General features: G+C 35.2%; 3 protein-coding genes across 4 annotated transcripts; 2 read left to right on the top strand and 1 right to left on the bottom strand.

The window, feature by feature from the left end:
* The first annotated feature begins 1,218 nt into the window (after positions 1-1,218).
* On the top strand, positions 1,219-2,847 carry LOC117929849 (pectate lyase-like). The gene is made up of 3 exons (XM_034850271.1): positions 1,219-1,341; positions 1,436-2,176; positions 2,269-2,847. The coding sequence occupies exons 1-3, from the start codon at positions 1,232-1,234 to the stop codon at positions 2,627-2,629; spliced, it is 1,212 nt and encodes a 403-aa protein (XP_034706162.1). The 5' UTR covers positions 1,219-1,231; the 3' UTR covers positions 2,630-2,847.
* A 2,492-nt stretch (positions 2,848-5,339) lies between these two features.
* On the bottom strand, positions 5,340-5,909 carry LOC117930019 (classical arabinogalactan protein 4-like). Its single transcript, XM_034850466.1, has one exon. It carries the CDS (start codon positions 5,907-5,909, stop codon positions 5,340-5,342), a length of 570 nt encoding a protein of 189 aa, XP_034706357.1.
* Positions 5,910-6,560: 651 nt separating this feature from the next.
* LOC117929563 (mitochondrial inner membrane protease ATP23 homolog) lies at positions 6,561-10,526 on the top strand. Of its 2 annotated transcripts, XR_004653774.1 has the most exons (6): positions 6,561-6,708; positions 6,805-6,926; positions 7,258-7,395; positions 7,497-7,580; positions 8,710-10,151; positions 10,227-10,526. XR_004653774.1 is itself a non-coding variant. In XM_034849876.1 (5 exons), the coding sequence occupies exons 1-5, from the start codon at positions 6,600-6,602 to the stop codon at positions 8,842-8,844; spliced, it is 588 nt and encodes a 195-aa protein (XP_034705767.1). In that variant the 5' UTR covers positions 6,561-6,599; the 3' UTR covers positions 8,845-10,526. The 2 variants fall into 2 exon arrangements, 1 of the variants encoding a protein (XP_034705767.1); XM_034849876.1 differs by having other exon boundaries at positions 8,710-10,526.
* Positions 10,527-15,629: the final 5,103 nt, after the last annotated feature.

The raw sequence follows: 15,629 nt of genomic DNA, 5'->3' as shown, positions 1-15,629 counted from the left end.
TGGAGCGTAAAATATAAGCCAATGTCAAGTGTCAACATCATTTGGAGGAAAGAAAAGAGCAAACAAAAAGCAGCAGCAAAATTAAAACTCGAAATGATTACGCAGTTTGGGTCACTCAACAAACCCTAATCCCCCATATAATTATCACACAAGAAATAAAAGCCTTCCTCTTTATCATTGCACCCATCCTCCACGCTCTCCTTCACTCTATCACCCTTCACATTCTTTCCTCACCACCATCACTGAAAATTTCAAGTCGGGACCATGGCACTGTTTTTCGGGTCCTAATAAGACAAGATTGAGATAAATATAAACGGGGATGAATTCACGGTTTTTGATTATATATAATATTAAATAAAAAATTATTTTAATTATTTTAGAATTGATTTAAATAAACGAGATATAGATTTCAAACCAGAGTTGTAATCCCGAATCCGCTCCGTTATCATCCTACCTTCAAGTCGAAAATCAGCAAACCATTGTTTCCGTTTTCCATTAAGTCTCCAGGGAAGGAATTAATGGGTGGGAGGACAGTGACGGGTGATAGTGGTGGGTCATAGTGCAGTGATTGACTGCTGGGGTGTGTAGGGTCAAAAGATTGCTCCGCAGTCAGTGGAGGCAAATTAAGGGGATGAGTGGATTGAAGGTGGGTCAGCTTCACTTTTGATGAAGTTGAAAATATTTAACCACGTAACGTTAGCTTTTCCGTCTTTCTGGTACACTTACAACTCAATTCAACAGAAGAGGTCTCAATTTCTACTTTCGAAAAAGTTGCCTTTGACAAAATGTCAACCAAAGCCATCATTGTGTAATATGAAGTACAGTTCGGATCAGTTAGACGTCTTAACGCTTCTTTTCAGTTTTCACCTGACGTGAAGGCGCCTTGATCAAAAGCTGAATAAATACAAACTTGAATGATCTCCATTTCAGTATACAAATGTCTTAATTAGGTTGATTTTGTAAAACATTCCACATCCGAGAAGAAACAAATTAATTCCCCATAAATTAGACCAGACATCTGAACACACCGTTTGGATTCTCAAAAATAGGCGACGGAAAAGGGAAGATAAAAGGGTTCAATTTTTCTTCAAGATTACCAAATCTGTAATTAGCGGAGGTGGCGGCCCTACTCTTTTTAAGATATCACGCCATCTCTTTCGGCTTTATCTCCTTTATAACCCCACTCAACCCCTAGCCATCTCTGCCTCCAACTTTCTCCGCAACAACAAAAATGGCCACCTTTGCAATGTCTCTTCTCTTCTTGTTCTCTCTTCTTCCTCCAATTCTTGGTTCCTCCGCACCAGTCCAAGACCCTGAAGTAGTTGTGCAAGAGGTGCACAGGTGAATATTCTATTGTTGATCCGGAAGAATACCATACAATTTGGAAATGGTGTTGATTAACTACTAAGCTAAAAATGTTTTCATTTTTTTACAGGAGCATCAATGCCTCTAGGAGGAACTTGGGCTATTTCTCTTGTGGAACAGGCAACCCTATCGATGATTGCTGGAGGTGCGACGCCAACTGGGAGAAGAACCGCCAGCGGTTAGCCGACTGCGCTATTGGGTTTGGCAAGGATGCAATGGGCGGAAAGAATGGTAGAATTTACGTGGTCACCGACTCCGAGGATGATGACCCTGTCAATCCAAGGCCAGGGACTCTCCGGCATGCTGTGATCCAAGATGAGCCATTGTGGATCATCTTCAAGCGTGACATGGTCATCAAGCTGAAGCAAGAGCTGGTGATGAACTCGTTCAAGACCATTGATGGTAGGGGTGCTAGCGTTCACATTGCTGGAGGGCCATGCATTACCATCCATTACGCCAGTAACATCATCATACATGGTCTCCATATCCATGACTGTAAGCAAGGAGGGAATGCCAACATCAGAAACTCTCCTCACCACTCCGGCTGGTGGACTGTATCTGATGGTGATGGGGTGTCCATCTTCGGTGGGAGGCATATATGGGTTGACCATTGCTCTTTGTCCAACTGCCATGACGGCCTCATTGATGCCATCCATGGATCCACCGCCATAACCATCTCTAACAATTTCATGACTCACCATGACAAGGTCATGCTCCTGGGCCACAGTGATTCTTATACAGAAGACAAGAATATGCAAGTCACCATTGCCTTCAACCATTTCGGAGAGGGGCTCGTGCAGAGAATGCCCAGGTAAGCTTTTCGACTTGGAGATAGTTTTTTAGTGCCATATTAGACTTAATTGGACACAAACTAATGAGTGTGTTGCATCTTTACCATTGCAGATGTAGACATGGGTATTTTCATGTGGTGAACAACGACTACACCCATTGGGAAATGTATGCCATTGGTGGAAGTGCTGACCCTACCATCAACAGCCAGGGCAACAGATTCCTAGCACCCAATGATAGATTTAAGAAAGCTGTGACAAAGCATGAGGATGCACCAGAAAGTGAGTGGAGGCATTGGAACTGGAGATCTGAAGGGGACCTGATGTTGAATGGTGCCTTCTTCCTGCAGTCGGGGGTAGGCGCTTCTTCCAGCTACGCCAGAGCTTCCAGCTTGAGTGCCAGACCATCTTCTCTGGTGGGTTCAATCACCTTGGGTTCTGGCGCACTCAGCTGCAGGAAGGGGTCTCGTTGCTAATTAAATGAAGGGATGTACCCATAACTAGTATTACTATTATCATTATCCAAAAATTATAGGTTCGATTAGGGTTTATCTTTCTTTCTAGTGCTCACTTAACTGATTATCCACCTGGGTCTGATGCTTGGAGAAGCATGTTGAGTTCGCCTGGGAGGCAGTTAAGTTGCAATACCACTTAATGAAAATGAAATTTAAGCACCTATATATGTTAGTCTAAACACATCCCCATGTTGTAGCTAGCTATATATACATAAACTGGCAAACGAGGGCAGCCTTGCGAAAATTATTTCAAGAATTGCCATTATTCCATTGTCTCCGAGAACAACAATGGATTTGCACAACTCTTTACACATTGTAACGACCCAACAAAAAACAGGGAAATGGTTAATTATTTCTTTGATTTAGGTCAGTATATATGATCAGGACCGACCACAAAAGGTCCAAAAACATCAACTTCTTCCAGGGAAAATGGCATGTAGCTCGTTTATGTGCGAGAATTTCAATTATGCGTGCCCAGGTAGGGCCAAATTTAGGCCGTCAATCAAGGGAAAACACCGCTCCAACTTCAAGCTCAGGAGTCCCACATCGATGATTGATACATGGAGGGAGCGCGGGAGCTAGCTAGCCAGGGTCACCGTCCACATGCACATATACGCGCACTCATTCCGCTAGATCCTCATGTCATGTCGTGATCTTATGGTTGGTTTACGTGCGCTTATTTTTTCTTCCGCTTTCCCCGACATCTCCTTGCTGCCATTCATTCCGTCACCAACCCTCATTATCACTCCAACTTGCCTTGGCCAACATGCACTGTACTCTTTTTGAGCATAGAGATTGATTGATCATGTGAGAATTCATTAATCAAATGGGATGTCATGGCAAGCTTCATTACTTACAAAAAAATTTTGGGTGTTCCTATGTTAAGAGTATGATAATTTTTGGGTGATCTTATGTTATATTAAGAGTATGATATGCATGAATCCAAATCCAATAAATTTAAATACTTCATATAACTATGCTTGAAATTAAAAACTTAAATGCTTAATTATTATTCAATTTTTAAATCCAAATTGACGCGTCAGTATGAAACCGGTTCAATGGTTTGCATATTTTCCCATTCTAACGCGGCTGCGTCACGTAGTGGGATGTCCAATTGTCAACAAAAGGAATCCAAGGCACGTGCATGCAGAGCAGATAGGTCTAGTTCCGATCGAGCCCATGCATTTTTTATTTTACATTATTCCCATTTGTTCTTAGAGATGAATATGCATGACGCAGTTTTGACGTTTCCAAAATTTTATTTAATTCCCATGTATTTTGTAACAAAAATTTTCATTTTCTTGGTACCCAATAGTCATAGCTAACGTAGATGTGAAGTCAAACTAAATTTTGGAAGGACACGACGGGTATTATTTATTATTTATATAGATGTTTAAGGGTTGTTTGAAAAATCAACTTAATATTACTTAATAATTTAATTTAAATCATTAAATAAATTAAGTATATTTCATTAAATAACTTAATAATATGACCTAAAGTCAAAAGTAAATTTAAGTAACAAATAAAAATAATTAATTTATTCTTAAATTTACTTCTTCATTTTATATTTTTACCCTTATTAGCTCTCGTTACTTCCACGATCTCCTTATTGTTTCATGACCTCTATCGATACTTAACTTCATTTGCCTTAGTTATAATTTATGAGGGTAAATATATCAATTTGATTATTTAAAATAAATTTTAAGTTAATTTTATCAAATAACTTTAATATTTAAAGAAAAAATTAAGTAAGAAGTTTTAAGTTTATAACTTAAATATAATTTAATTTAAAGTCAATTTAAATCATTAAGTAATGTATTAAGATAATGTATGTTTTTTAATAAAAAAAGTTAAAATATTTGACTTTTTCTATTCAGTTAAAAGTTACCCATTAAGATTAATTAACATAACTAAATGAAATTTATGGATAACAAGTTTACTTTAATTATATTGATTAATATTAATAGGTTACTTTTAGTTGAATAGAAAAAAACTAAATATTTTATTTTTTTTCGATTAAGTTAAAAAACAAATACCACTTGAGTTTTACTAAATCCCCCATAAAAAGGGAGAAACAAAAGAAGAAATTATATATCATGAATAATTCTCCAATATTATTGAAAGTTTTACTCAATGTAGTGATCATAAGATTTGGATTTTGTAATTTCCATCATAATTCTCATTAATTCACATCCTTATCATTGATAATTTTGGTAATTTTCTCATCTGAACTGAATAGAAATTTACAACAAACCATTAAAATTATGTTTGGTATCGGAAAATTTTTGATAAAAACGTTTGGGGAAGATAATGGCCGTAAAAAAACAACTAATATTTTACCTACTCATTTTGAGTCAAAATATTTGAATATAAAATGAGAGGGGAGTTAATTTTGATTGTAAAAGTGTATGGAAAAATAAAAATTGAAAACACAAGACGTTGGATCCATGAATTGCATAATAATTTATTTAGAATGCATACGTAGTCAAATTAAAGCTCGAGAGCAAGCAATTCCTCTAAGATGTGAGATACAATTAGCATGGACGTCTAGGACTCATTCTAACCATTGAACACAAACTCATATAGTAGTATGGCTCACCCAATCATTTACTCCTTTAGTTTGAAATTTTAACGTCTACACAACTTGCATGGGACTTTCTTTTAGATTTCTTTAGAACAATAATAAACTGGCCACGGCAGCAACACCCAAGGTAGCAGACACCTCCAGGGCGGTAGCGGTATCTTTATGGCTGGGTTCTGGAGATTGAGCTGGTGCATCTCCTGCGCCATAGGCCATGGGTCCTGCGGCGGGTCCCTCTGTGGAATAGAATTCCTCGTCGGGTGCAGGTGGTGAGAAGACATTGCCAGGAGCTGAAGCTGGAACGGCGGAGATGAAGTCTTCCGGGGAATCGGCTATTGCGTCGGAAGTGTCAGGAGAGACGGCGGATGGCTCAGGGGCGAAGGGCGCTGGGGAGGTGGCCGACGGTGTAGGGGCGGAAGAGACTGGAACCTCAGCGGGGGTGGTGGCGGAGGGAGTTGGAGCTGAGGCAACTGGGGCGGTGGCAGGGGAGGGTGAGCTAGGAGATGGAGCAAGTGGGTGGGTGTCGGAGGTGGTGGATGACGGTGAAGGTGAAGGGGAAATTTTAGAGGCGGTGGGGGCGGTGGCTTTGGGTGACTGGGCGGATACCAAGCCAGCAACAGCCAGAAAGATGAAGGCGAGGGCCACAAGTTGACGTGCCATATCGAGGGTGCGGCAGCAGCTGGATTGCTGAGAAGGCAAAGCAGTACTTTCTCTAAAAATGATATTTAGAGAAACACTGCTACAAGGCATTCAGGAGGAAGATGGTGTGCCTTTATAGGGCGGAGGTGCAGGCGCGCATGGGAGGATTTGGCGGCAATGTACGGAGGAACATGCCTACGGTCTTGCGTACATGCCACAGCACAGCCTTTGATTAAAACGGTTAGTTTGTCAGTTATTGACTTATCGGAATGAAATTGGTTGACCTGGTCTCTCCCTTAACAATGAAATAGCCTTTAAATAGTTGGACTCTTATGTCTTCATCTTCTATAACTTTCTGTGGTTTATTTATTTATTTATTTATTATTATTATTATTATTATTATTATTATTATGCCTTTTCATTAAAATATTTTTTTAATTGAAAAAATAAAAATAATTAATGACATTTTTCTTCAAATATTTCCATTCCATTTCAACCAATCCTAATTTTTCTAAATTGTTTTGACTTGGTGTGGGCCTACTTCTTGACCAAGTTACCAGCCCCTTTGGGAGGTGAAGATCAAATGGGCCTCAGGTTGTAGGGTACTGCTGATAGAGCTAAGGCCCACAAGGTGGCCCAAAGAAACAGCTGCAGGTCAAGTCCACCTCAAACTGTTACAGTCGCCGTGGCAGAGACCGAACGGGACAGAGAATGGAAGGCGACTCCGCTCCAACAATCCCCGCGGCAGACGTTTCATCGGGCGTCAATGGTGGCATGACGGTAAAGGAATGTGAACAGATGATCCAGAAAAGCCTTCGAAGTATTCAAATATATTTTTGCCTATCTCTCTGTCCGGATTTAGGGTTTTAGGGTTTCTCAGTTCTTGCATTTTTTTTTTTCTTTTTTCAATTTTTAGCTCCCATGGTCAAATTTCTGAGGGAAAATTTGGAGAAATCTGGATGCGCGATTGGTGACAAGTTCATCAAGGCCATTTATTGCAACACGAAGGTCAGTGGCGGTTACGCTCGTGGCGAAGGGGTAAGGATTTGTTTTTTCTATCAAATGAATTTGCTTTGAAGTATTCAGATTGTGCAAATTTTGAAATCTAATACTTCCAGTGACTTGAGATTTCAATTTGCGAATTAGGTTCTGTTTCTTATGTGAAATCAACCACATTTTAGAGTGATTATCGATTCAAATCTGTTAATGGGTTTGAATGTCATCTGTATTACCATATATTTATCTATTTGTTTCTTTATTCAGTCCCAAGTAAATACGCACTTTTCATTTTGAGTTCCAATAAATTCAGCAATACATGATACTGGGGTTTCTAGTCCATGAAATGACAAAAAATTTATGTGTATTTCAGATAGTGGTATGTAGTAATCACATGAACATTCAAGATGAGGTCAATCAAGTAGTAATCCATGAGCTGATTCACGCATATGATGATTGTCGTGCAGCAAACTTGGATTGGACTAATTGTGCTCATCATGCTTGTAGTGAGGTGTGTATCTCTGAGACTACTAGCTAGCTTTCAACATTGAGTTTGTGTGACTTGTTTATTTGTAAGTCGACTTTTGTTGTTCTTGTACTTATGCAAAACAGATTCGTTCTGGTCATCTAAGTGGTGATTGTCACTTCAAGCGGGAATTGCTGAGGGGTTATTTGAAGGTTCGGGGGCATGGACAAGTGAGTTTTTTCTTCTTAGAAATCCATATAGACTGATTTCATATCTCATTTTGCCCCTCTTTGTGCAATTATTGTGTGCAATGATTATTTTGCATGCAATTATCAATATTTTAAACCTGCATGGCATTAACAAGTGAGTTTTGTGTGGTTTTTCATCGATTTACTGTAACAGGTTTCCTGTTGATTACATATCAATCTACCTATTTTATACACTTGAATTGTTTGTATAAATGGCAATGAGTGATGAGGTTTTGATAAAATAAGATTATAATTATTTTATATTATATTTTGATTAGCTGTATTGTTTTTTTTTTTTTTTTATCTTTGCTGGGATTATCTCCATTTATGATAGAGATGTTTGAAGATTCGCAAAATTACATTGAGCTATACATGCTACCCTGTATCCCTACTTAATGATTGTACACCAGTCGAAATGGAGCCCAAAGTTCTGTTGTACTCCAATGTCTTAACTCTCATGAGGTCACTCTTCTTCCAACAATAATGAAGGCAGATCCTTCTCCAATTTTCTTGAATGAATTGAATGTTAACTTCCAAAGTTTTGTTCTGAAGGACAAACTGGAATCCAAGTTTGTGGAGTAAGGGTGATGTGATTTTGGTTGGCAAAGAAGAGATTTTTATTAAAAGCAAAAAAAATAATGTTGCTACTATTCAAGTACTTGTTTGCATCCCATTGTCGGGTGCCATTATTAATACACTTCTCTTTTTGCACAAAAAATGGTGATATTACTGGTACCTATTATCATCGAAAGTGGACCTCGTGATATAATGGTATTCTTACTAATTGTACATTGAAAATAGATCTCTCTCCCACACATACATGCTCATATCCACACACATGCCCTTGGTGTATGATATTCAATTTTTGCACTGTTACATAGCATTACTTTTTGATGCCCAAATATGACTTCACCAAATGGGGCTTACCAATGTATTTTAATAGAGAAAGCACTTCTCTTATTTAATGTCTCAGATTGATGTCATACACTTTATATCTCATTCTATTTTTTAATACATGTTCTCATTCAGTACTCTATTTTCCTCTAGTTTATTTAAGTGTGCCCTCAGTTTTAACGTATTTTAATATGTGGGGCTCTTCTGCCATTTGTAGGAGTGTGTGAGAAGAAGAGTTATGAAGTCAGTCACAGCTAATCCTCACTGCTCAGAAGCAGCTGCAAAGGATGCCATGGAGGCTGTCTGGGATGTATGTTACAATGATACAAAGCCCTTTGACAGAGCTCCTTGAAGATGGTAATCACTACTTGTCATTGCCAAACCAGCTGTTGCCCAGATTTCTGAACGGTATTGATTCACATTGATTATTTGCTTTTAAAGCAATAATAATTTGTTCCTGCCACATCTAGTCTCTGGGTCATACACAATGCAGTTCAATAGAGTTCATTTTCTCTCCTCACTTTTTCTGGGGTTTTCCTTCATTTTGTCATTACTCTACAACTGCACAAAGAAAGGATCTTACCATTCTTATGCGTCGTAGTGATTGTACATGACAATTAATGTTATCTCTGATGTTGCATTTGAAGGAGAATTCCTTCTTTTTGGTTTGAAAGGAAAAGAAAGTTGAGAGTTTCAGTTCTGTTTCATTAGTCACTTACTATTATGAAGGCGATGATGGTATGCTATTATTGTTCAAGTGATATGAGATGGATGGAATTTGTATCGCCAGTGGGCATCATTCAGTTTGCTTTTGATGAAATATAATAGTTCTTGTGCCTGAAAATTGAAACTTTCATTGTGTCATGTCCTGAATAGCATGCTTCATGAGAGATAAAGGGGGGCAAATCCGGATTTTGATGAGCCCAAAAATTGAGGCATAACTTCAGACCTATCGACCATATGAGTTCTCTAGGTTAGACTGGTACCCATCAAAAAAAAAAAAAAGAGTTCTCTAGGTTAGAGTTCGTGCAATCTCAACATATTTGCACCCAATTATCACCCAGGTCAACAAGCACCTACATATATCAAAATGCAAAACTTCTAGCACAAAGATGCTAAACAACTAAAATTTGCATAGACATGATGGTTTTGCATGGTTGCATGTGTCATCTTCTTGTGTGCCATGCTCTATGAATGAGCTTACCAATTGAACCTTCTTGGCTCATTGTAGGAGCCTGGATATGTAGGATTTAATGGGTAGGGTTCATTGGACAAGTAGGGACCTGATAGAGACATTGAGGGAAGGTTCTCTCTTTTTTTAGTTTAAAAATGATACTTTAGTACCGGAGAAGGAACAAAAAGAAACCCCAACTTGGTAAGCACATAAATGTATAGGATTCTGCCTCTTAACTTTCTGTTCATCTATTATATGTGTTCCCACTATTTAAGTGAATTTTTCCGCTCTGGGTCCCCTTTTAGTTTGACCACTTGATATCTTGCACTTAGAAAAGTCCAGCAAGGATGCCATATATGGACAGAGTTGGAGAGAGGTGAGAGTATATAGAAGAATCAATATGGAGTTGTTGGTGCTTAAGATGATGATTTGCCTCTCCTTGCTCAGTCAATCGCAAACACTTGCTGCTAGACCACATTTCTCAGGTTGTCTCTTTGTGAAGGTAAGTTTTTGCTTAAGGTGTGTTTCTAGGACTTCGCATTAAATGCCTTAGTTTGCAGGTTTGATGGGGTTACAAGATCCGCCCAAGCAAATAAGGAGACTGGTGAAAGATCAACTGACTGTGCCTTGGTGGTGGTCAGAGGATTATACTCAGGCTCGGAGGCGACAACCTGTGAATAATAAGTTAGACCCCTGACTGCTGCTTCTCTCCCTGTCTTTTGTTTGATGATATGCAATCAAAATGTCTCGGAAGGACAATTATATGTTTCCAGTTGGTAGTGACTTAGCTGCTTTGTTTGATGACATGCAGAAAACTTGATGTTTTACCTGGATAATTGAGTTCTCCCTGTCTCTGCCCCCCTCCCCCCCTCTTGTTTGATGATGTGCAAACATAATCTCTTGGCAGCACAATTATATGTTTATAGTTGGTAGCGACTTAGAATCTGTTTGGTAGTGTAGTGATTCTAGGGAACACTTCCAACCTTTCTATTACTAGAAACTTTTTTTTATCAAAAGAGTTGTTTTCAAGTGCTAAAAAGGGCTAGCAACGCTTCCTAGAATCACAGGTCAAACAAGCTCTTAGCTTCTTTGTTTGATGATACGTAGAAAACTTAATATTTTGCCTGGGTAATTTGAGTTCTCCCACTTGTTTGATGAGATGAATACCTAATATTTTAGTTGGACATTACACCAATTTAATCACAGTAAACATAGCTGCTTTGTCTGATGGTATGCCGAAAATTTGATGTTGTTCCATAAGACATCAGAGTGAAGTTGGAACCAAAATTCAACATATCACAGCCAGTTGGTCTCTAGGCTCTCCCCACATCTCACTCAAGGTCTAATTTATACTGATTTTCTTACATTCTTTTGTGAATTTCATTGTTAGGTAGAATTGAATACACATCCACTGCACAGTAATCCCATGTTAGCAGTAGGGCAGAGCACCAGCAGCATCCTGTTACTCCCCCATTGTTGCACTCGTACACCCTTATTTTTTAGATTATCCATCTGCTTTATCTAACATCAGATGCCGAAAGAGGAATTTTAATTACTTAATCCCGCGCAAAGGGTTTATAAGTTAGGTGGGGCGTGCATGAACAGTTGTACTTTCCATGTTCTAAAAGGCAAATAACAGATTCCAACTTGGTTACCTTTAATTATTTAAATGTTGTTCACTTTAATTGTCGTTAATATCTCTCTGCATCATTCTCCTTCTCACTCTTTTTTGCCTGTTACGTTCAACCGCTAAATTCTTCTCCCAAGTTTTATTCTGCTTCCAGCTTCTTTCTGCCTAAATATGCCATTGAGGAGAGATAGGCCAGACTTGCAATACTCGGATCTGCCACCGATTCATCTTCGGTTGGGTTGCTATATGCCTATAACCCTATTTTGCTTTCTTTGGTTTCAGAAAAGTACGAATAAAAAAAAAAAAAAATATATATATATATATATGTTAAAATGATCTATTTATCTAAGAAAAATATCCAGGTTTGATTTTATTATAAAATCGATATATAATTAAAATTTGTTAATAAGTGTAGTATTGGATATATTTCCTTTTTTTGTTTTTAAATAAGAAAAATAATAAAATAACTTTTATATTGAATTAAAAAAGTAATGATTTTAAGAATTGTTTTAAAAATAAATTGACTTATCATGAAACTTTTATCATCTTAAATTTTAAAATATTTAAAGGTGTTTTTTTTTTCCGCTGTTACAAAAGATTCTATTTTTATATAAAAATAAAAATTAGAGGTATATCTAAAATAAATACTCATTTATGTATATTTAAATTATTATTTTTTTATATAAAATGGTTAAAAAAGGGGAAGAATTACCCAAAAGGGTGGGTTGAGCAAAACAATTACTAGAAAGGATGATATCTTTTAATAATTCTTAGGAAGGGCTTTAATAGGCTTAATATATCAAAACTGTCATTTATCTAAAACTTTTAAAATTCAGAACATTTAAAGCACTTCACTAGATTTGTTAATACATTTATGATACATGGGTCTCACATTTATTGTAATTATTGATATTTAAATTTTAAATCAAAATTTTACGTTTAACCCTTACAATTATATATAATTTGTTATTTAAATTTACTATTTAAAACAAAAATACTTTTAAAAAATATTTTCAAAATATCATTTATTGTTTTTTTTACCTTTTTTTTATTTTTAATTTTATGAAGAAAAAAAATAAGTTTTATAATTATATAATAAAAATGATGATTTTTTCATATATATATTATAATTTTAAATTGATAAATTATGTTTTTGTATTAAATTTAAGGAAGATAAAATGTTTAATTTTTCATTCAAATTCTCTAAAAAGAATAAGAAAATGATCGAGAATGTTTAATAATTTTTTATTTTTATAATAAAATAATTTTAAAAAAAATTATGATTTTTTTCCTTTGCATAGTGTTTTTTTTATTTTAATTTTCATATTAATTTTTTTTTCTCAATGCATCTGGTGGATAATGTTAATATATTTGATATGTTGAATATTAATAAGGTATAAAAGGTAACCCTCAAGATTATTACTTTTATTATAAAATACAGACACAAAATATGTTATAATTACAATATAAATACATTTACATTACAATAAAACCTAATTAAGAAATTTATGAATTTTTTTTATAAAAATGGTAATTTCGTATGATCATACCATATTTCACAACATACCTATATCATATATATATATATATATATACAAAAATTATTAAATAATTTCAAAACACTAAATAAATGTTGTTAATATATTAATACGATGTGTTAATACTAATAGGGTATGAATAAACATTTTTAGAATTATTACTTTTGTAATGAAATATAGGGACGACATAAATGCATTATACTTACAATATAAATACACTATCATTACAATATATTACAACATAATTTAATTTATTTTTATTTAATTTTTTCACGTGCTATATTAGCCAATGAATAATTGTGAGTTATTCCATTTAATAGGTGTGTGTTAATCAATTGAATATTTATATATTATTCAATTGACGAGTGCTCGTAAAAAATAATTATTCATTATATTATGATAACAAAGTTTTTAATTGTATGTTTTATATATAAAACGATATAATAACTTTAGGATATGATTTTTATTTATGAAATATTAAAAATTATTTTTTTACAATGTTCTTTAAAAAATCTCAATTTTTTTGAAAAAAAAAAACAGTCAATTGTTCAAAAATGACAACAATTTTTTCAAGTTGAGAAATGTACCGTTGATTGCCTATCAACCTGTACTTATCATCATGTATGGGCTCCACATCATTTATCAACATGTACTTATCATCATTTATAGGTCCCGCATCATTGACAATTTTAATTTATTTATAAATAATATAGAAAACATATTCAAGAGTAAAATTGTCCTTTAAATGAGTAAGTCTTCATAGCCATTATTTTTTCTAACCCACCCTTTTGGGTAATTCTCCCAAAAAAAAGAGTTGAAATGGGTTTATAGTATAAAATATTAATTTATTGATTTTAATTTATTTTTACTGCCCTTCAATTTTCTTTTGCATTTCTTTTTTTTTTTGGTCTCATATGTTTCTTGAAATTATTTTGGTCTTCCGCATGGAAGGATGTTGGCAATTATTCAGAAAAAGTAAAATTATATTTTCAATTAAAAATCAATTTATTAATAAATAGTTAAATACTAACACGTCTGTAGTGATTCCATGGGCTTTGTGTAGAAAAGATTTAGGCCCATTAAGCTTTAAGTAACACTATACAACGTCGAAAGGGTGTACTAGGCCTTTCTTACACTCCTCAAAATGCCTGTTGGGCTGGTTCCATTGATCCTGCAATTGGATCATTCCACCCAAATATGGTAGTATTACATTTTCCCTGCATCATACTTTCACTTGCACTGTTGATTCCTACAAGAATGCACTCCACTCACAAGCTTTTACCCAGGTGACAAAGTGTGATACGATTGGAATCCAACATATTTAATATGTTTTTGACACGATTATCGTTTATATCAAATTTAAATTGATCTATATAGTAGAATATCTAAGCTTTTGACATAATACGAATACGACCTATCGATATGAATTGCAATCTCAAATATCGGTATTATCTTCCTCATGCCATATTTTCAACCAAGAATGGTATTTGATAGGAAAAAAAGGGAAAAAAAAAAGAGGGTAAAATTGCAAAGTGCTTACAAGCATGTGTGTATGATTAGCCAAAATTATTAACCAATCATGATGGTCGAATGTTTTGTTGGTAATCTGACTGAGCACCAGGTAATAAAAAACAGAGGAGGATCGAGGAGGTGGCTGTGGATAGAGAAAGAGTGGGCAACACTAAGAAATGGGAGGGCGACATCCTTATAACATGGGGAGAACAAAGAGGATGGTCCCCTGGTCCTTTTGTCTAGCTCCATTCCTTATATTAATGAAGGCTATTATATTAGTTCAAGTATGGCACTGTTTCTGCCATGTGTTTTGTCTGTCTCAATTAAGTGGCTGCGGCTTTTCGTCACAAATGAGCAAAAGTTCAATTAATTTTTCATTTTAAAACAGGGAACAATGGGAATATTGAGATTCCAAGCCACATTGAGAATCCATATTTAGTGGCAGGGTTACCTTTCGAGATTGCTTACGGCTTCTTCTTCACCGTCTGTCTAATTGAATAGGTAAGAATAACCCTAAATTAAATTAAAAAAGAAACAAAAAAACTTCAAAATTAGTATCATATGTAAAAAATGTTATGAAAAAAGCGATCAAAATGAAATTTTTTTTTACCTGACTAATATATGAAGGCCCAAGTTTTCTTCTAAACTTAATAAAATATTTTATATTTATTTGACTAATTTTATTTATAGAGCTTATTGTCACGGGTCTAGAGTTTCGACGTAATGTATAGCTCGTGCCGTGCAACAACCCCGTGAGATTAGGAGAAACATAAGTATATGACATTATGACTTAAAAAATAAAAAGTAGGAAAATGTTACTTTTTGTAAAAGTTTTATTTTTACTTCAGTAAAAAGTTCTTTTATTTTTACTAAAATTTTTATAATTTGGATATTGTTTTTTGAAAATTGTAATTTTGACTATAATTTCACTTTTTAGTGAAAGTCAAAAGCAAAAAATTACCTTCAATATTGGGTTTATATAAACAATAATGACTATGGTATAAAACTTGATTTGACACTTTTTCGATAGTGTAGGATTTTGAGGGTTATGACGGGGAAAAAGTAAAAAAAAATGAAAAGAAAATCCAAGTCCAAGAATTCATATTAGTAATGTTGAAAAGTAAACCAATTAAACTCCTCCTAAATTATTAATCAGGTCATTTCCCAAATGCAATAAAGTGGAGTCAGTGAAGAAAGCTACTTCTCCATCATGGCTAGATTTCTTTTAAATTTGACTTTTGCCTAGAAGGTGAGCCAATGTGTCCGTTGATTAGACCTGCATT

This window comes from Vitis riparia, chromosome 14, assembly GCF_004353265.1.
Source record: "Vitis riparia cultivar Riparia Gloire de Montpellier isolate 1030 chromosome 14, EGFV_Vit.rip_1.0, whole genome shotgun sequence".
In the NCBI taxonomy this organism is placed as follows: Eukaryota; Viridiplantae; Streptophyta; class Magnoliopsida; order Vitales; family Vitaceae; genus Vitis; species Vitis riparia.
This window is presented reverse-complemented; position numbering and strand designations above follow the sequence as displayed.